Source organism: Urtica dioica, chromosome 7 (assembly GCF_054948205.1).
Source record: "Urtica dioica subsp. dioica isolate 48M chromosome 7, U.dioica_male_clone48M_v1_H2, whole genome shotgun sequence".
Taxonomy (NCBI): Eukaryota; Viridiplantae; Streptophyta; class Magnoliopsida; order Rosales; family Urticaceae; genus Urtica; species Urtica dioica.
In genome coordinates, this window is record NC_142762.1 from 42253429 (window position 1) to 42273432 (window position 20004).

At 37.8% G+C, this 20004-nt stretch overlaps 2 protein-coding genes across 2 annotated transcripts; one reads left to right on the forward strand and one right to left on the reverse strand.

Moving 5' to 3' along the window:
* Positions 1–426: 426 nt before the first annotated feature.
* On the reverse strand, positions 427–5471 carry LOC149391745 (uncharacterized). The gene is made up of 4 exons (XM_089620047.1): positions 5361–5471; positions 1398–1499; positions 937–1315; positions 427–446 (listed from the first exon to the last, which is right to left on the reverse strand). Exons 1-4 carry the CDS (start codon positions 5469–5471, stop codon positions 427–429), a joined length of 612 nt encoding a protein of 203 aa, XP_089476173.1.
* A 6657-nt stretch (positions 5472–12128) lies between these two features.
* On the forward strand, positions 12129–18855 carry LOC149391746 (glutamate receptor 2.7-like). Its single transcript, XM_089620048.1, has 5 exons — positions 12129–12417; positions 15097–16427; positions 16517–16829; positions 16926–17332; positions 17613–18855. The coding sequence occupies exons 1-5, from the start codon at positions 12129–12131 to the stop codon at positions 18225–18227; spliced, it is 2955 nt and encodes a 984-aa protein (XP_089476174.1). The 3' UTR covers positions 18228–18855.
* Positions 18856–20004: the final 1149 nt, after the last annotated feature.

Genomic DNA, 20004 nt, shown 5'->3' on the forward strand with positions numbered 1-20004 from the left:
CTCTGCTTATGACGGAAAGACTGACTTTGGAGTATGGAGCACCAAGATTCGAGCCCTACTCTCTCACCTCAAGGTGGTGATCGCCCTCGAGCCCAAAGAAGAGCTCTGGTCTGAAGATTACAGAAAGAGGAAGGCGGAGATTGATGAAGAAGCCTACAATCTCCTCATTCTCAACCTCTCAGATGGCGTTATCAGAAAGGTATATGGAAGTAAGACTCCTCTTGCTCTTTGGGGTAAACTTCAGACCATGTTCTCTAACACTAGGACAAAATACGTTATCCGGTGCGACGAATGTTGCACCCAATGCTTCAAATGTCGCACCTAATAAACTTTTAGGTGCGACAGCGTCGCACCGGATAACCCGTCGCAGAAGGTATTGGGTGCGACATGTCGCACCTAATAAGTCCCCCTTTAGGTGCGACACTTTCAGGTGCGACTTATCGCACCTAATGTCCAAGTTATTTTCATGCTAAATTTTATAAAATTGGCGGGTAAATACATATCGGGTGCGACACTGTCGCACCTAATGTGTTCACGCCATGGTATTCGGTGCGACATTGTCGCACCGAATATGTTTGTTAAATTAAAAAAAAAAATACAAAATTAAAAAAAGTAAATTAAAATTCATTTAAAATAAAATAAAAATTAATTAACAAAATTCTAAATGAATTAGAAATAATATTCTGAAAATAGAATTCTTAATTAAAAATACAAATTATTTCCAAAAAAAAGCGAAAAAAATGAATTCCTATTTTTTTTTCCTATAAAACTTATTGATAGTAGAATTTCCTCTACCGAATAAGTTGCCAGAACTTCGAGAACCGCTTCCGCGTCCTCGTCCACCGCTGCCTGACGCGCTGCCGCTCGTTCCGCCGCTTCCGTAAGGACGGTCTCGCAAGTAATCCATAGAACCAGGCGTAGAACCCGGCGTGGAACCTGGCGTCTGCTGATCCGTCCCACTTGGTTGCGATGCAGGCGGAGGTTGAGGAGTCGTGGGAGGCTGGTTGTGCTGCTGGCTGAGGAAGGCGATCTGTTGCCGCATCACTTGCAGCTCGGCTTGTTGGGCATCCATCTGAGCTCGCATCTCGGCAACCAATGGATCGGTCTGAGATGACGAACTTGACGAGCCTCCATCTAGCGTTTGGGCAACACCCAACGATGACCTTGGGATCGAAGGCCCTAAACCGACTTCCCAGTCTCTGCGCACTCCCAAAACATCGCGCATCGCGTACATCTCCGCATCTTCTTGGGAGATCACGATGTTTTGCTCCTCCGCTTGCCGCAAAATATCTATCGTCTGGGCGGTGACTTGATCCTTCAAAATAAAACCACAAAAACCTTATCATATAAGAAGAAATAAAGTAATTAAATATAGTAAATAAAAAAAATTAACTTACGTATTGCGTCTTCGCGAAGTCCGTCGTCCACGATCCCTTAGCGTCCTGGTGTTTTTCTAACCATATCGCTAAAGCCGAGCCTATACTCCCATCTTCTCTTCGCTGTAATTTTTCAAAATTAAAATATGAATCACATTTATATTGCATATTAATATTAGGAGACTTACGTTCCTCGAGCGATGACCAAAAAAACTAAGCGACCCTTGTCTCGCCTTCGTCTTCTTCATCTTCGAATTTTCCCGGTTGCGGAGAGATTTTGCCTGCAAGACATAAATTCGTTAAGTTTAATTTTAAGAAATTCGAATAACCATCGGAAGTTCAACTCATACCTTATGCTCCGGCGAGTCGAACGTCTCTATTGCTTTCAACCAGGCTTCCTTGTTGTAGCCTTCGGGAGTTTCATTTTTAGCAAGATCCTTACTCCCGCAAAATGGCTTGAAGAAGAGCTGCGACAACCTCGACTTCTGGCCACGGTGCATCCTCTTCGCATCGCGAATGATAGCCATATCAATCTCGTTGCGAATAGGATCTGCAGGCACAAGCTCGCCACTCTCGGGATGTTCATAAACGAAGTTATACTCGTTATGAATCGAGTTCATAAGAGCCGCCACACTCTGCGCAGGCACATGATTCCAGTCTTGGAGGTCGACTGGAATGGTACTCTTGATCAGGTTTCCTAATCGGTTTTGGAACGTCCCGATCAACGGATTTTGCTCCCTGACGTCTTGGTAGAACGCCTGCGCAGTCTGATCGTAGCGAACTGTGTTCGCTCCAGGGGTCCCAACACGAGCTCTCGCAGAAACGACGCCAGTCGTTGGTCCCTGCTTCTTCCTCGGCATCTGCGGGGGGTAACGCTCTCCTCTTGATGGGTCCTGACCTGAAGTAGACATCCTCTTTTTTGGTCGTTGTCTAAAACTATCGGCTTCATAATCCCGAAAGGCACACAAATTGAGAGTGAATCGTTAATATTTGAAATTTAGAGTGAATTGTTATGAATTTGAGAGTGAATCGTTAATAGTTTTAGAGTGAATTGTTATGAATTTTGTTAATTGTAATGAATTTGAGAGTGAATCGTTAATAGTTTTAGAGTGAATTGTTATGAATTTGAGAGTTAATCGTTAATCGTTAATTGTTATTTGAAATTAACTTAACTAATTAAATCACATAAACATTTAAATTTCAATTCAAATAATTACGATAATCTACAACTAAACTAAATTAAACATTTCAGTTCAACTTTACTAACGAAATTACTAAGTAACAATCACATAAACATTTCAATTTCAATTCAAATAATTACGATAATCTAAAACTAAACTAAATTAAATATTTCAATTCAACTTTACTAACGAAATTACTAAGTAACAATCACATAAACATTTCAATTTCAACTTCAATTCAAATAATTACGATATTCTAAAACTAAACTAAATTAAACATTTCAATTCAACTTTACTAACGAAATTACTAAGTAACAATCACATAAATGATAGGTGCGTTTATCACGCGTAAAACTCCTATGTCCCGAACCGAAAACCGACGAGTCCTCAAGTATTTTAATGGTTTTTAGTAGGTTTTTTAGTAATTTCAGGTTCAGAGGATCATTAGAGCATCTACGATCAATTTCGTGGAAAGATGATGAGATTCGGAGTGAAAATGGTCAAAATGGAGTCAAAATTGAGAAGGGCAAGAAATTTGGCGAATACGCGCGCCGCGCGCCCTCCACCGCGCGCCGCGGGAAGACATGAACTCCCGTTTTTAATAGTTTTTACTTTCTTTCCCTTACTTTCAATTACTGTTATTTCTCAATTAATTGATAGTTTCACTCTTCCCGTCATGAATTTCATAGTGTTTGTTTTAATTACATTTATGTTGATTATTGTTGTGAATGTTATGTTGTTGACTATGGATTCCGTTAGAGGCTAGATTTCTAGCGGGGTTGCGATATAGCCGGATTAAATTGGGTTAGGGGGTTTCGTTAGGGTGATATTATGCTGTGATTTGCTCAATTATTCATGCTTGTGTGGATGTGTTCTTAATGCGTTCTTTAGATTGGCCATCTTTAGGATTGTTTTTAGGAGTTTTATGTCACTCGAGAGAGGGCGAAAACTCATGTTCATAATCCATGCTTCGTTTTGTTCTTAGGTTGCTAGACGGCTTAAGCTTAATGTAATCGTTTAAATTCTCGTGTTTATTGCTCGTGATTGTTTTAATAGGATTAGAGGCGGAGAGGATATATAATCCGTCAATTGCGTAGGTTGCTAGATCACTCGAGAGAGGCTAGTAATATTCTAGGGAGAATGAGATTAGCGTGAATAGAGTAGGTCTAGTTGTTGGAACCCGAAACCCCCGAGTCTTAGCTTTCCGGTGAAGTCGTGACCCCCATTTTCTCTTATTTGAAGTTTCGTGTTAAATTTCCGTTGTTTTTTAGTTATTTTTATTATATTTAATTCTTGCACCTCCCACCTTAATACAGTGAAATCAATTTGCTTTAGGTTGTTTAACGTCGCTAGAGTAACTAGTCTCTGTGGGATCGATATCCGTTACTTACGTAACACTATTACTTGTTCGATACGTCCACTTGCGTGCTAGTTATAAAAATATCGCAACAATAAACATTTCAATTTCAACTTCAATTCAAATAATTACTATAATCTAAAACTAAACTAAATTAAACATTTCAGTTCAACTTTACTAACGAAATTACTAAGTAACAATCACATAAACATTTCAATTTCAACTTCAATTCAAATAATTACGATAATCTAAAACTAAACTAAATTAAACATTTCAATTCAACTTTACTAACGAAATTACTAAGTAACAATCACATAAACATTTCAATTTCAATTTCAATTCAAATAATTACGATAATCTAAAACTAAACTAAATTAAACATTTCAATTCAACTTTACTAACGAAATTACTAAGTAACAATCACATAAACATTTCAATTTCAATTTCAATTCAACTTTACTAACGAAATTACTAAGTAACAATCACATAAACATTTCAATTTCAATTTCAAATCAAATAATTACGATAATCTAAAACTAAACTAAATTAAACATTTCAATTCAACTTTACTAACGAAATTACTAAGTAACAATCACATTTCAATTTCAATTTCAAATCAAATAATTACGATAATCTAAAACTAAACTAAATTAAACATTTCAATTCAACTTTACTAACGAAATTACTAAGTAACAATCACATAAATATTTCAATTTCAATTCAAATAATTACGATATTCTAAAACTAAACTAAATTAAACATTTCAATTCAACTTTACTAACGAAATTACTAAGTAACAATCACATAAACATTTCAATTTCAATTCAAATAATTACTATAATCTAAAACTAAACTAAATTAAACATTTCAGTTCAACTTTACTAACGAAATTACTAAGTAACAATCACATAAACATTTCAACTTCAATTCAAATCATTACGATAATCTAAAACTAAACTAAATTAAACATTTCAATTCAACTTTACTAACGAAATTACTAAGTAACAATCACATAAACATTTCAATTTCAATTTCAATTCAAATAATTACGATAATCTAAAACTAAACTAAATTAAACATTTCAATTCAATTTCACATAAACGTAACGAACCTAACCAATCCAAAATCTCACTAATCCAAAATTTATAACCTAACTAATCACGTTCCAAAAAAAAATCAACGAGAGGAACTCATACCTCCACGGTCGTGGGGTGGGCTTGTTGTCAAGGATGGAGTGGGCTCGTCGAGGGCTCAGCTGAGGCGCGCGGCTCGGGGCGGGAAACTGGTCCGGTCGACAGGGCGGGCAAGGCTGGTCCGAGCGGCGGGGCGGACAAGGCAGGTCACGGCCGGCGGGGCTGGAAGAGAGAGAGACAAAGTGAGATTAAGAGACGGTCAGAGAGAGAGAGAGAGAGAGAGAGAGAGAGAGAGAGATAGAGGGGGACGTACCTGAGAGCGTTTGGTCGGGGCTGGACGCGTGGCGGCGGGGCAGCGGAGCGGCGGGCTGGTCACGGCGGCGGGGCGGCACAAACTGGTCGGCCATGGAGAGAGATAGGTCATTGAGATTGAAAGAGAGATGGGGAGAGAGAGAGAGAGACGTACCTTGGAGGAGGACGGCAGGGCTGGTCGCGCGTGGCGGGGATGGACGCGGGGCTGGTCACGGCGCCGGGAAATGGGGTCACGCGTGGCGGGCTGGAGGCGGGGCTGGTCGCGCGTGGCGGGGCTGGACGCGGGGCTGGTCGCGTCGGGGACGAGCGTCGGAGAGAGAGAGAGAGAGTTAGAGAGAGAGAGGTGGTTTGGGCGAGGAAGAAGACACTCGGGTATTTAAAATACCCTAAAACTATTAGGTGCGACGGTGTCGCACCTAATAGTCATCAGTGTCGCACCTAATATGACTATTAGGTGCGACACTGTCGCACCCAATGTGAAATTCCAGAACCAAAAATATTCGGGGGGAATTTCTGACCTTTTGAAATATTTAAACCCATTATGTGCGACACGTATCACATCTAATGGTATTAGGTGCGACAAATGTCGCACCCAATAGTATCAGGTGCGACACTATCATATCGGGTGCGACAAAGTCGCACCGGATAGCACTAATCATCAGCGAAATTTTTAGTCGCTTGGAAAGGTATTAGGTGCGACATGTCGCACCTAATATGTGCTTAGGTGTGACATTACCCTTCCGCACCTAATATGTTAATTTGTAGTAGTGTAATCAGTCTGCTCCAAATCTGGCTTATTTGAAAGCATCCTTATTTTCTTATAAGATGGATTCATCAAAGTCTGTCGATGACAACTTGGATGAGTTCCTTAAGCGCACCCTTGTGCTTTAAGGGACTGATCACGAGTTAGATGACACTAGCACTGTTATGATTTTGATGAACTCAATACCTGATAGTTATCAAGTTGTTAAGGATGCTTTTCAATACTCTGGTACTGTTCCTAGTTATGATTTGTTATGTTCTGCTCTTAAGACTAGGGAGATGGAATTGAAGACTCAAAAGTCTAAGTCTGGTACTAATCTGTTTGTTAAGAATAAGTCTGGTAATGGAAATAACAAGAACAAGAAAGCCAAAGAAAAATCTTCCAAGAACCAGTCAGAAACCAGAAAATGTTATCACTGTGGTAAGGCTGGTCACTTGAGAAAATATTGTTTCAAATGGCTAGAAAAAAATAAGAATAATACTAATCCTGAAACCAATGTTGCCTCATCTTCTAACCCTGTGATTGAATCCTCTGAAGTGTTGAATGTGTCTGAGAATACTGGTTTTGATAATTGGGTGCTAGATACAGGTTGTACTTTCCATATGTGTCCTCATAGTGATTGGTTTGTTGACTTGTCTCATGTGTCTAACCAATATGTGTATATGGGAAATAACAACATGTGTGGTGTGGTTGGTGTTGGTTCTGTCAATCTGATGTTGAACAATGAAAAAAAAGATAACCCTGACTGAGGTTAGGTTCATTCCTGACCTTAAAAGGAATCTCATTTCCTTGGGAGTGCTTGATAAGTTAGGTTTCTCTTATGGTGCTCAAAATGGTGTTCTTACTGTTTGCAAAAATAATAAGCCTGTTCTGTCTGCTACCCTTACCAATGGTCTATATATTCTTGATGGTAAATATTACAATCTTGCTGTACATAGTTCGTTGTCTGTTGATACTAACAATGCAGAGACCCAACTTTGGCATCTGAGGCTGGGGCATATGAGTCAAAAGGGCTTGGCTGTCCTGCATAAGCAAGGTATGTTGGGTAAGAACTCTCTATCTGACTTGACGTTCTGTGAACCCTGTGTCATGTCAAAACAGCATAGACTTAGATTCACGGCTAGCACTCATCTCTCATGTGCCAACCTGGACTATGTCCATGCTGATTTGTGGGGTCTAGAAAGTCATGAAACTCATGGTGGAAACAAGTATTTTCTGAGTATTGTTGATGATTACTCAAGGAGAGTGTGGACTTTCCTTCTTAAAACTAAGGATGAAGCCTTCCTTAGATTTAAAGAATGGAAACTCCTTGAGGAAAATCAAACCAACAAGACTCTGAAAACACTTAGAACTGACAATGGTTTGGAATTTTGCAACACTGAATTTGATAATTTCTGTAAAGAACATGGCATCCTTAGGCATAAAACTGTTAGGAGTACCCCTCAGCAAAATGGGGTTGCTGAGAGAATGAATAGGACCCTGCTAGAAAAAGTTAGGGGCTTTCTGTTTACCTCTGGTCTGCCTAAAGCTTTTTGGGGTGAAGCCTTATACACTGCTACCTATCTCATCAATAGGAGCCCAAACAGAACCCTAGAGTTTAAGACCCCAATAGAAGTTTGGACCAATAGGAAGCCCGACCTGAGTCACCTTAGGATCTTTGGCTGTGCTGCCTATGCTCACCACAGAGAAGGTAAGTTAGACCTGAGATCCATCAGATGTGTCCTGGTAGGATACCAACAGCAACAGGGAACCAAAGGTTATAGGTTATGGGATAGAGACTCTAAGGGTATTAAGATCATCATTAGCAGGGATGTAGTGTTTGATGAGAAAAACTTTCCTTGTAAGTTACCTTCTGAACCTGTTGACACCCCCCTTAATGAGTCTGCCCCTGAAACTGAGAGTCCAACCATTGAGGTGGATCCTAGTGTCCTTGCCCCTGTGACTTATAGGGAACCTCAACCTGATGTTGATCACAATGATGATCAGGTCACTGATTAGGAGCCACCTGTCAGGTTAGAGCACATTGATCAGACTGAACATCATGATGTTTCAGCTCAGGAAGAGCTAGAAAACTATCAGTTGACTAGAGATAGAACTAGGAGGGACATTAGACCACCTGCTAGGTTCTCCTATGCTGAGCTAGTTTACACTGCCCTGATAGCTGCCCAAGACCTGAAAACCTTTGAGCATGATTCTTATGTGGATGCCATGGGTTCTGAACACAGAGAAAAATGGCTTGAGGCCATGAAAGATGAGATGAAGTCTTTGGCGATTAATAAGACTTGGATTTTGGTTGAAAAGCCAAAGGCACAAAAATTGGTGGAGTGCAGGTGGCTTTACAAAATCAAAGAGGGTCTATTTGATCAGGACCCTCCTAGATTTAAAGCTAGATTGGTTGCAAAAGGCTACACCCAGAGAGAGGGAATTGACTTCACGGAGATTTTCTCTCCTGTAGTCAAATTCAAAACAATTAGAATCATCCTCTCTCTGGTTGCTTGCTTTGATCTTGAACTGGAACAGTTAGATGTCAAGACTGCCTTTCTCCATGGTGACTTGGAAGAAAAAATTTACATGAGACAACCCGAGGGATTTGTTGACAAAGAAAATGCAGAACAGGTTTGCCTCCTCAAGAAATCTCTGTATGGCTTGAAACAAAGCCCCAGACAATGTTATAAGAAATTTGATTCTTTTGTCCTTGGTATTGGTTTTACTCGAAGTGAATATGACAGTTGCTTTTATTTCTCTTCTCTGAATGATATGCCTGTTTATCTTTTACTTTATGTTGATGATATGCTTATAGCTAGCAAGTCTGTTGTTAAGATTAACAAGCTTAAGAGTGATCTTAATTCTGCTTTTGATATGAAAGATCTAGGCCCTGCTAGAAAAATTCTTGGCATGATTATTGATAGAGATAGAAAAAATTGCATGCTTCGTGTTCATCAAAAGCCTTATCTTGAAAAGATTGTTTCTAAGTTTGGTAGTTTGAATTGCAAAACTGTTCTGATGCCTCTTGCTCCTCATTTTGTTCTTGATAAGACACAGTGCCCTCAATCCAGGTCTGAAATCCTGAAAATAGAATATGTGCCTTATGCAAATGCTATAGGTTCTTTGATGTATGCCATGATTAGCACTAGGCCTGATTTATCTTATGCTATATCTGTTATAAGTAGGTTTATGTCTAATCCTGGATATGTGCATTGGAATGCTTTGAAATGTGTTATTGCCTATGTGAGCAACACTATTGATATTGGTTTGTGCTATGGCAAGCGTAGCTCTTTGTTTGATCTGATTGGCTATGTTGATGCTGATTATGGTGGTGATAGGGACAATAGAAAGTCTACTACTTCTTTCTGTTTCACTCTTGGGAGCAATTGTATTTCTTGGAAGTCTAACTTGCAGTCTGTTGTTGCCTTGTCTACTACTGAATCTGAATACATTGCGGTTTGTGATTGTTTTAAGGAAGCTGTTTGGCTTCATGGCTTATTGAAAGAAGCTCATCTTATCAGCAACACTGTGGTTGTTTATTCAGACAGTCAAAGCGCTATACATTTAAGTAAAAATCCTGTGTATCATGAAAGAACGAAACATGTGGATGTAAGGTTTCATTACATCAGGGATTTGATCGCCTCTGATGTAGTAAAGCTCCAGAAAATTGATACTGAAAGTAATCCAGCTGATATGGGTACTAAAGTGGTTACTAACACCAAGTTTAAGCATTGCTTAGACTTGTTGTTTGTTGAGTGATGTTTTTGCAGGTACTGAGCAATGATGTGGTTGAAGAAGCCGGTCTGTATTGGTGATGTCTCGATTAAGGTGGAGCTTGCTGAGCTTCAGGTGGAGATTGTTGGTTTTGGAAGCCCAGCAACTCTTTTGCCGAAGCCCATCAGCTGAGGCCCACTGGGATGAAGATCAAGAGGCGTCAGCTCCTAGGTGTTGTGCTCGTTTAACCTAAACGACATCGTAGCGCATAAAGGAACAGAAGCCGTTGATCTCACCTGATCTGACGGTCACAAGCATCTCTTCGGGATCGCCTATCTCTTATAATGAGCTCGAGACCTTTTGTTCGAGTCATTACGTCCTGTTCGAATACTGTGTTAGGGTTTTCTCTATTCTTCTTCTCTCTCTGAGTGGTTTGTTCTTGAGCGATCGGCTTGATCGTGTTTCTTGTGTGAAACTGGTAAAAAGAATTGCCTGTGATTGAGAGTGTGAGGTTGTATTCGTGAGTTTGAGAGATTGGTGATCTTGAGGGTGTAATCGAGACGAAGCTAGTACAGACCGAGTATTTCTCCCACGAAGCTCAACGTGCACGTAGATCTTTTTGGATCGAAGCACGGGAAAAATCTGGTTGTGTCTTTTTCTTTTTCAGTACTTTACTTTCTTGCACAAATCCGAGTAGTTATTTTTAGGTCATCTTTGTTGCATAGATTAGGGCTAAATACAACAATATATATATATATATATAACTCGTTGACCATTATTGTATATGGTTTACACACACACTCATATATATATATATATATATATATATATATATATATATATATATATATATATATATATATATATATATATATAACCTTCAAATGTTAAGCAAAAAAATATATACGGCCTTTGAAGTAAACTTCTATCATGTATGTCGCGTTTAGTTTTAAATATAAACATAGACTTTTGTTAATGATAAAGCGAAAGTCTATTGGATGTATATACACGCTATTTTTTAAAAAGCTTATCCATGTTACGATAGATATCCGCGGACATTGTGGAGTACTTGACGTTAGTCCGCGTTGCATTGCTGTTTTTTTTTTTCTGTATAAAAAACTGGACATAAGCTTTGAGAGTTTGAAGTCAAAATAAAATGCATATGCTTACCGATTGGAAGTTTAGAAAGAATGGCATATAGAAAAGTTTACTAATTTATTTTAACAATGCCAGCTAATCTCCAGTCATGACTCATAGAGTAAGGCGTATAAATATTGTCAAAAGTACTTTGGAGCTACGATTGAAATGTATTATATTGGTGGGTGTATCGAAACTCTAATTTTCAGATTATTATGTTTGGATAATACCCACCTATATTTTGGAGAAATTTGAAAACCAAGATCAAATATTAATTCTATTTTATTTATAAAATAAAATATCATGCAATTAATACTTTTTTTTTTAATAATTGAATTCGATTATAGGATGCAATCACTTATTTGGACCGTTAATAATAATAGACGTGGCTGGACTTTATATATCGTTTGCGTTTAACCTCAAATAAAATGGACGATTACCAAAGTATATATATATATATATATATTTAAATCTTTGGTTTTAAGTTTCAGCCATAAAATAATCCAGATTATACACCGTGGAGACGTAATGGTCGATTAATATTAAAGTACGGAGACAAGCATATGAATATCATTGTCTTCACGTACACATTATTCCAATTAACTGCAATATTTGCAACTTCCGTATAAATCTCCAAGTCTATACTGAACAAAATAAACTATAATATATGCCGCATATATATATATATATATATAGGAGAGCTAATGATATGTCATATTTAGATCTCTTGCAGTAAAAAAAAAATTGAACTTATACAAATTTTTATTCTTAGTATTATGAGAAAATTATACCTGAACTGAACTATATTATTTTTTATGTTTGAATAATTAGGTTATAATTTTAATTGAAGGTAATCTCAGACTATCTCAAACAGTTCTCGTATATTTATTTGGATTTGGTCAAAGATAATACCCAAATAAAGAAATAAAAACAGAATAAAAAGACTTGAAAAGAACTCTAGTCTGCGTCTGGTGAAGAGCGACTTCGTACGAGTTACTATATATACATATATGTATGTATGGTATATGCATGCAATTATATTGCTCTTATCTGGAGGACAAAAAAAATACAAGAGAAAAAAAAATGTGGAAATTTACATAATATATATATAAGTCCAAATGCCAAATCAAATCATTATCAATTTTACGTAGAAAAAAGGGTGGTAATGAGATGAAGATGAAGAAGATTGAAAGTGCTTATGATGGTTTGGCGTTGTTAGCGATGACGGTGATGATGTTGGTGGTTTCATGTCCATGCACGGTCAAGGGACAGAGAACAGTTCTGAGGAATGTTGACGTGGGCTTGATTCTGGACACGAAGAGCTTGTTTGGGAAGATGGGACTAAGCACAGTCAAACTCGCTCTCTCTGATTTCTACGCTTCAAACACTCATTTCACAACAAGGATTGTCCTTCACTCCCGGCACTCCTCTTCCGAAGTCGTCGACGCAGCTGCTTCAGGTATATATATATATATATTATATTTATAACTATGTCTCGTAATCAAATCTGATCTCTGATTAATTTTTAAACATTATTCAATTCTACTTTCGTTTGATATATCATCTATAATTAGTTGCTGCCTCTCTTGTTTGTTATTTTTTTTATTTTTTTTAACCCTGTTGTTGCCTATGGTTACTGCATATCTTGATAACATAAATTAATTTATTTTGCCTCATGAACTCAAGTAAAGTCCTCATGATTAAGACAAATTAACATTACATATATTATATATACATATTGATTAAGACAAATTATCATTATATATACATATACATATATATAGAGAGAGGGACATGAGGTAGAATCTAAATTTAGGGGCTAAAGTGAAAAAAAAAATTAAGATTAGTTTATAAATTTTCAAGATAAAAATACAATAAAAAATAATATATAAAAAATTGAGGGAAAGATTAACCTTATGGTGAGTTTTAGCTGGCTCCGTCCCCTTACCTGTATAGTATATACAGAGAAAAATATTTTTGTATAAATATTATAATTTATAACTAGAGCGTTGAAATTGATGTTTTAGGGCCGATCAAAACGTTGGCTACATGTTGATGTTAGTCGATTTCAATAAAGGATAATCTAGTAATTTGCTAAATGAATAATAAAGTCACGCCATCATTCGTGGCTAGATTTGAAAATTAGGTAAAACGTTGACTAAATTGCAATACCAACATTTAAAGTGGCTTAATCCGATTAATTTTTCATAAATTTCTAATATCAGTGACTTAATTGCTTAAAATAATTTAATGACTATTCTCCATAAAAATTATGGCCATGAAAATTACTTATACAGATTTATAATTGTGTTAGCTAGTATTGTTTCATGAAAATAATGAAGTCGGGATTTTGTTTCCTACAGCTATAGCCTATATAGCTATCAAATTAATCGCTAAGTTGCTGAAATAATTTAATGACTTTTCTCCATTAATATTATAGTGTAACTAGCCAGAATGACATACGGGTTTATAATTGTATTTGCTAGATGCTAGTATTATTTCATGAAAATAATAACGTCAGGATTTTGTTTCCTACAGCTATCAAATTAATCGCTAAGTTGCTAGCTGCGATGATACTACTCCTCTCAATACCAACTACTAGGCATATCGATTATATCTAATCTTTTTTCGAGCCAAAAAAAAAAATATATATATATATATATATATATATATATATATATATATATATATATATCTAATCTTTCATTTATACAAGTATGATATAGCTTTTTTTTTATTTTATAAAATGATAAAATAATTTTTTTGCGAACAACTTAGAACTGTAGCAATTTTTCTAATCAATTGTTTCCAAACAACTATTTTGTATAATTTTTCAATATATGTATATATATACATATATGACCAATCCAACCCGTAGGTAATATCAAGGAAAAAAATGCCGTTTTCGTTGCCGTTTCGAACCTCCTGATTTACGGAAAATCGTCATGCCGATGAAAAACCGAACGGAAAAAATGTGAAAAAGGGCAAATGAAATGCCGTTTTCAAATACCGTTTTCGATGGAAAACCGACGTAGCCGACGGAAAACCGAATGGAAATAATGTGGCGAAACAAAAGAAGACATATATATTTGTAAATATAGTCTAAATTCAAAACACTTCAAATCATACATGTTCAATTCCTACTCTAACAATTTCACTTTTAGCATAAATGATAAACTAATTTCAATTCAAAGTCTACATCAACTAATTTCATTTCAATATGTCAACAAATTTCCATTTAACATGTCAATAAATTCTATTCTAAGTTATTTCATTTCAATTCAAAATGTGAAAATTTCAATTCCTACTCTAACAATTTCATTTTTAGCATAAATGATAAACTAATTTCAATTCAAAGTCTAACTATTTCAATTCAAAGTCTAACAATTTCAATTTCAATTCAAAATCAAACACCATCAATTCAATTCAACATATACCAATTCCAATTCAAAACATAAGTATATGTAATTTAAAATTTAAAGACATAATCTAACTTAAAAATATAAAAATAAGTAGTTGAAAATCTGATTTTTGAGTCGCCGGAAAAAATGGTGGTTCGCCGGAAAAAATGGTGGCTCGCCGGAAGTTCTCCAAAAAATTTGATAAAAAATATATATGATAGATCGTCAAGTAATAAACAACATTAATGAAGGCGATCTTATGAAAAAAAAAAATCAACTTAAACATCAAAATGACAAAATAAAAAAACTAGGTTTAAGGTATAAAAACGAAAATGACCGACTGGAAACGACATGCCCATGTCGTCAATTTTCGAACGACAAAATGACAAGAAACGGCGTTCTTCTTTTCTTCGGTCGTTAGCTGTCCGAAAACGATATTTCCAGCGATTTTCCTGGATTTTTGCCGGCGTTTTGAACCGTGGGTAATATAGACAATTGGTTAAGGCCCCACACATCCCTTTTTCGTTATACAACTCCGCGGGTATAGAATTTTCAATGAATATTTTTTTTATATTATATGTGGTTGAGTTTCAAATATTTCCATATTCCAAATGCTCGAATATAGATTTATCATCATGAAAAATATTATAAAAAATACATTCAATCCTTTACTTTCCTGTTGCTTGAAATTCTACTTTTTTTTTTTTTTTTTTAACTTTTCTAATTTAACAAAACAGCTCTAGACCTGATAAAGAACACAAAAGTCCAAGCCATCATTGGGCCCCAAACATCAATGCAGGCCAACTTCGTAATTAACCTTGGAAACAAAGCCCAAGTTCCGATCATAACGTTCTCAGCAAAAAGCCCAACACTCGCTTCAATCCGAAGCCCATTCTTCTTCCGCGTCGCGGCGAACGACTCGTCGCAGGTCGGAGCTATCGCCGCCGTCGTGAAGGCTTACGGATGGCGACAAGTCGTTCCGATCTACGTCGACAACGAGTACGGCGAGGGCGTGATTCCGCACCTCACCGACGCGCTCCAATCCGTCGACGCGCGCGTGCCGTACCGGAGCGTGATTCCTCCGGAAGCCTCCGACGATTTCATCGCAGCCGAGCTCTACAAGCTCATGACGATGTCTACGCGCGTCTTCGTGGTCCACATGCTTCCGGATCTCGGAGATCGGATCTTCGCCGCGGCGAAGAGGATCGGGATGATGAGCGAAGGCTACGTCTGGATAGTCTCGGACGGAATCGCCGATTTCTTGAGCTCGCAGAATTCGACCGTGATCGAGACAATGCAAGGCGTGTTGGGCGTGAAAACTTTCGTTCCTAGGAGCGACAGGCTCGAGAGCTTCGTCGTCCGATGGAAGGCCGAGTTCCGGAGGGAGAATCCGACGGTGGTGGACGATACTCCGATGGTCGTCTTCGGGCTCTGGGCTTACGACGCCGTTTTCGCGCTGGCCACGGCGATCGAGAAGACGAGCAAGACCACCGCGAAGTTCGGCTTCAAATCAACGACGAGTAGCAACAGCTCTCAAAACTCGACCGATTTGGAATCGTTGTCTGTGTCAAGAACCGGTAAGAAACTCGCCGAGTCGCTTTCGGGCCTCAGGTTCAGAGGACTCTCCGGAGACTTCAAGCTCATGAACGGCCAGTTACAGACGCCAAACTACGAGATAGTCAACGTCTTCGGAAGCGGAGAAAAAAGGTTAGGATATTGGACGATCAACGACGGACTGACCAAAAAGTTACGACCGAGAAACAAAACGACGACATATTCGGCTCGGAACACGAGTTTGGGACTTATCATTTGGCCTGGAGATTCTACTTCCCCTCCGAAAGGTTGGCAGATTCCGACGAACGGGAAGATTTTGCGGATCGGAGTTCCGGTGAAGACCGGTTTCCAGGAGTTCGTTAAGGTGTCGATTCCGTTCTCAAACGACACCGTATTTGGTTACACAATCGACGTGTTCAGGGCCGTCTTGGGAGTCATGCCATACGCTGTCCCGTTCGAGTTCGTTGCCTTCGAGGGAACCTACGATAATCTTGTCTACCAAGTATTCGATGAGGTATAATCTATCTATATGTATATTTAATCTGTTGTATTACTACGTTTGATGAAATACTTAATTACCTGGTTTGGAATTTGATTGATCAGAAATTCGACGCTGTTGTTGGGGACGTGACTATTAGGAAAGATAGATCATCGTTGGTGGATTTCACGTTACCGTACACAGAATCCGGAGTATCAATGATAGTTCCGATCAAAGACTACAAAAGCAGGAATGCTTGGGTGTTCCTGAAGCCATTGACGGGGAATCTTTGGGCAGCGATTGGTGGTTTCTTCGTCTTCATCGGGTTTATGGTGTGGGCTCTTGAGCATCACAAGAACACGGATTTCCAAGGCACTATAATCGATCAGGTCGGAACAAGCCTCTGGTACTCCTTTTCTACCATGGTTTTTGGCCACAGTATGTACTTCTATCCTATCGCTCACAAACTATTTGATTGTAAAGAATAATTCTCTTGCTTGACTTGACTGGATGATCATGTATCTTGGTTTAAAGGGGAAAAAGTGGTGAGCAACTGGGCAAGGTTTGTTGTGATAATATGGTGCTTTGTGGTGCTAATCCTCATCCAGAGCTACACGGCCAGTTTGACTTCGCGTCTAACTGTTCAGCAACTTCGGCCTGTGATCAACGACGTGAACCAGCTGTTGAAGAACAGAGAAAATGTGGGGTACCAGAAGGGTTCCTTCGTCGTTGACATTCTGAAAGATTTGGGATTCAAAGACGACCAACTTAAGATCTATAACTCTACTGATGAGTTGTTTAGTCTCTTTGAAAACGGAACAACAAAAGGAGGCATATCTGCCGCTTTCGACGAAACCCCTTACACCAAGTTGTTTCTCGCCAAACACTGCTCCAAATTTACCATGGTCGAACCTACATTCAAAGCTGATGGCTTTGCATTCGTGAGACCTCTCTCTCTCTCTCTCTAGATATTTACCATAATTTGTTTTAGTTGCAATCAAATATCACGGGGTTTCATCTTAGAATTAGCCGACGATGAAATGAACAACCAATGACTTTATGTTATGTCTTCGTTGTGAAATATAACATGTCCCTTCGAGATGGTGACTTAAGGGATTACTCGTATTGAGTCAAACCACATCTTTACTCGCATATAAAGATCTCAAATGACCTTGTGTCTCTTGTTTGATATGAAATCTCTTACATGTATTTATGGTACAGGTTTTTCCCAAGGGCTCGCCTCTAGTTCCTGACGTTTCAAGGGCAATACTGCAAGTGACAGAGGGACAGCAAATGAAGGACATTGAAGCTGTATGGTTCAAGAAACAGCCGACTTGTCCAGACCCGAGCACTCTGCTGTCGTCTGACAGACTTAGCCTAGAGAATTTTTGGGGTCTCTTTCTCATCGCTGGCGCAGCTTCTGCGGTGGCTTTTGTCTCCACCATTGCAAAGTTCTTCCACAAGGAGAAACACATTTTGATGCGCCCCGAACCCATGTGGATCAATATCAGAGACGTTCTCATAGAGTTCAGCCGATTTCACGAAAATGATCAAAGAAACGGAGCTCAAGCCGCAGTCGATCTACAAGAGCCAAACGGAGCTCCAGTCAGAGGCGTTATACAAGATCCAAACGAAGCTCGGGACAGAGGTGTTGTACAAGATCCAAACGAAGCTCGGGACAGAGGCCTTGTACAAGATCCAAACGAAGTTCAAGACAGAGGCGTTGTACAAGATCCAAATAACGAAGCTCAAGACAGAGGCGTTGTACAAGATCCAAATAACGAAGCTCAGGACAGAGGCGTAGTACAAGATCCTAATGAAGCTCACGACAGATGACAATGGTGCAAGCTCAAGTGATGCTCAACCAAGTCATGAAACTGAAATGATAGTTATTACCAATGTTCCGTAAACCCACAAAATTCCATCTTTATTTCTCTTTTATGTGCATAGCGTAAAGCCATTTTTTTAAATAATAATTTCTTTCAAAATTTCTGTTAATAATCCACATTTCCTTTAATTCGTATCAAAATGATTTGTGGTTTGTAATTGTAGTTTGTCATTTATAAATTGTGGTTTAAATTTTTTTTTTTTAAACTATTATTATGAGATTCAGTGTTATGCTACTAGTTTTTCTATGCACTTTTTTGCAGTCAATAATTTAGGAAATCAGAATGTACCTACAGCAGATCAAACTGCATAAGCTCTACTAAAGGCCTCTCTGTCAGTAGATTCCTCAAGCTGAGAGACAAGCTTCAAGTTGATAAACCACCCTTCAGCTTGACAAGGGATGTTTTAGTCATTGCTGACTAGGTGAGGAACAAAGCAAGGCCAGTCAAACAAAGTGAGTTGGCCAAGACTTTAACAGCCTAGCGTAATTCCCAGGAATAAAGATTTATGTTACAATTAGTTAGAACGTTTGTAGAATCTCAACAATGTAATCTATTCTATTCAATCAAAATGAAAAACAAACACATAAATTTTTCTAAATCTAATGCTCTCAATTTATTTCTTCCGCTGATTTCATATGGTTCTTACCAATGTTTGATATACCCAAAAATCTCACGAAATTCCATCTTGATTTCTCTTTTATGTGGATACGGATGTTCGAAAAGTCATATTCAAAAGAAGAAAAAAAATCAAAATTTGTGTTGACGATCAAGGTTTCCTTTAATTTGTTTTAAAATTATTTGTGATTTGTAATTGTAATTTGTACATTTTTTTATTTGTGGTTTTAGTTGTTTTTAATTTTATTATGAGGCTCGTTGTTGTGATAATTTTTTTTAAAAAATTATATGCATTTTTTTCAGTATAGTGGTCAATACTTTAGGGAAACTTTTGTCGAAATTCAGATAGTTTTCAGATAAACTGTTGAATTAATCTAAGATCTAATAATTATTCTTTATGAAAATACTATTTCACTGTAAGCAACATTTTAAAATTTGTCTAAAATTTTGTTACCATTTTTATTGGCAACTGGAATTCCCGTAAAATTGAACCATAGACAAAATATCAGCAACCGGTATTTTAGAAAAAATTGAATTACCGGCAACCAGCGTTTGAAACTAATAGCTGACCTTAGTTCTCAATTCAATCGAGTCTAGCTTAACTACGTACCAAGTAATTTTCAACTTTTTCGCATTGTTTTGGTTTTCGACATCTCACAAGACGTGGAAATAGTGCCCCCAATCCAAGCCAAAGGTAATTAAAATTGTGATCTCTTTATCCCAACTTACTAAATTGTTTTGTCAACCATCTTTGAGATGTACGTACTATGTATATATGAATGTATACACATCTAGTGTTGTAATTGTTTTCCAGGAAAAAAACAAACAAACAAACAAACAAAACAAAGATGTTCAAGTGGAGATTCGGATTGGCACTTTGAAGCCATCTCGGTTTATGAAGTTTTCAAACATCAAGTAATACACCTTCAAATATAAGGCAAATAATAGGTTTTAATATATCTTTTGCTCTTTGAGCAAAAATAATATAAAATTTTGCTTCAACAGACTCTTCTGCCAGCATGGGCAGAGGGAAAAATGAATAATCAATCACAAATCATAATGCAGCAGTTTATAACTATGTAACCTAGCCAAGCTATCTAAATGTATTC

Coding starts and splice junctions, on each gene's coding strand:
- LOC149391745 (XM_089620047.1), bottom strand. CDS start 5,471: ATGACCTATCTCTCTCCATGGCCGACCAGTTTGTGCCGCCCCGCCGCC. Junction 1,500..5,360: donor CCCCGACCAAACGCTCTCAG/GTACGTCCCCCT, acceptor GAAAAATTACAG/CGAAGAGAAGATGGGAGTAT. Junction 447..936: donor GACGGATCAGCAGACGCCAG/GTTCCACGCCGG, acceptor CTTGGACATTAG/GTGCGATAAGTCGCACCTGA.
- LOC149391746 (XM_089620048.1), top strand. CDS start 12,129: ATGAAGATGAAGAAGATTGAAAGTGCTTATGATGGTTTGGCGTTGTTA. Junction 12,418..15,096: donor CGTCGACGCAGCTGCTTCAG/GTATATATATAT, acceptor TTAACAAAACAG/CTCTAGACCTGATAAAGAAC. Junction 16,830..16,925: donor TACCATGGTTTTTGGCCACA/GTATGTACTTCT, acceptor CTTGGTTTAAAG/GGGAAAAAGTGGTGAGCAAC.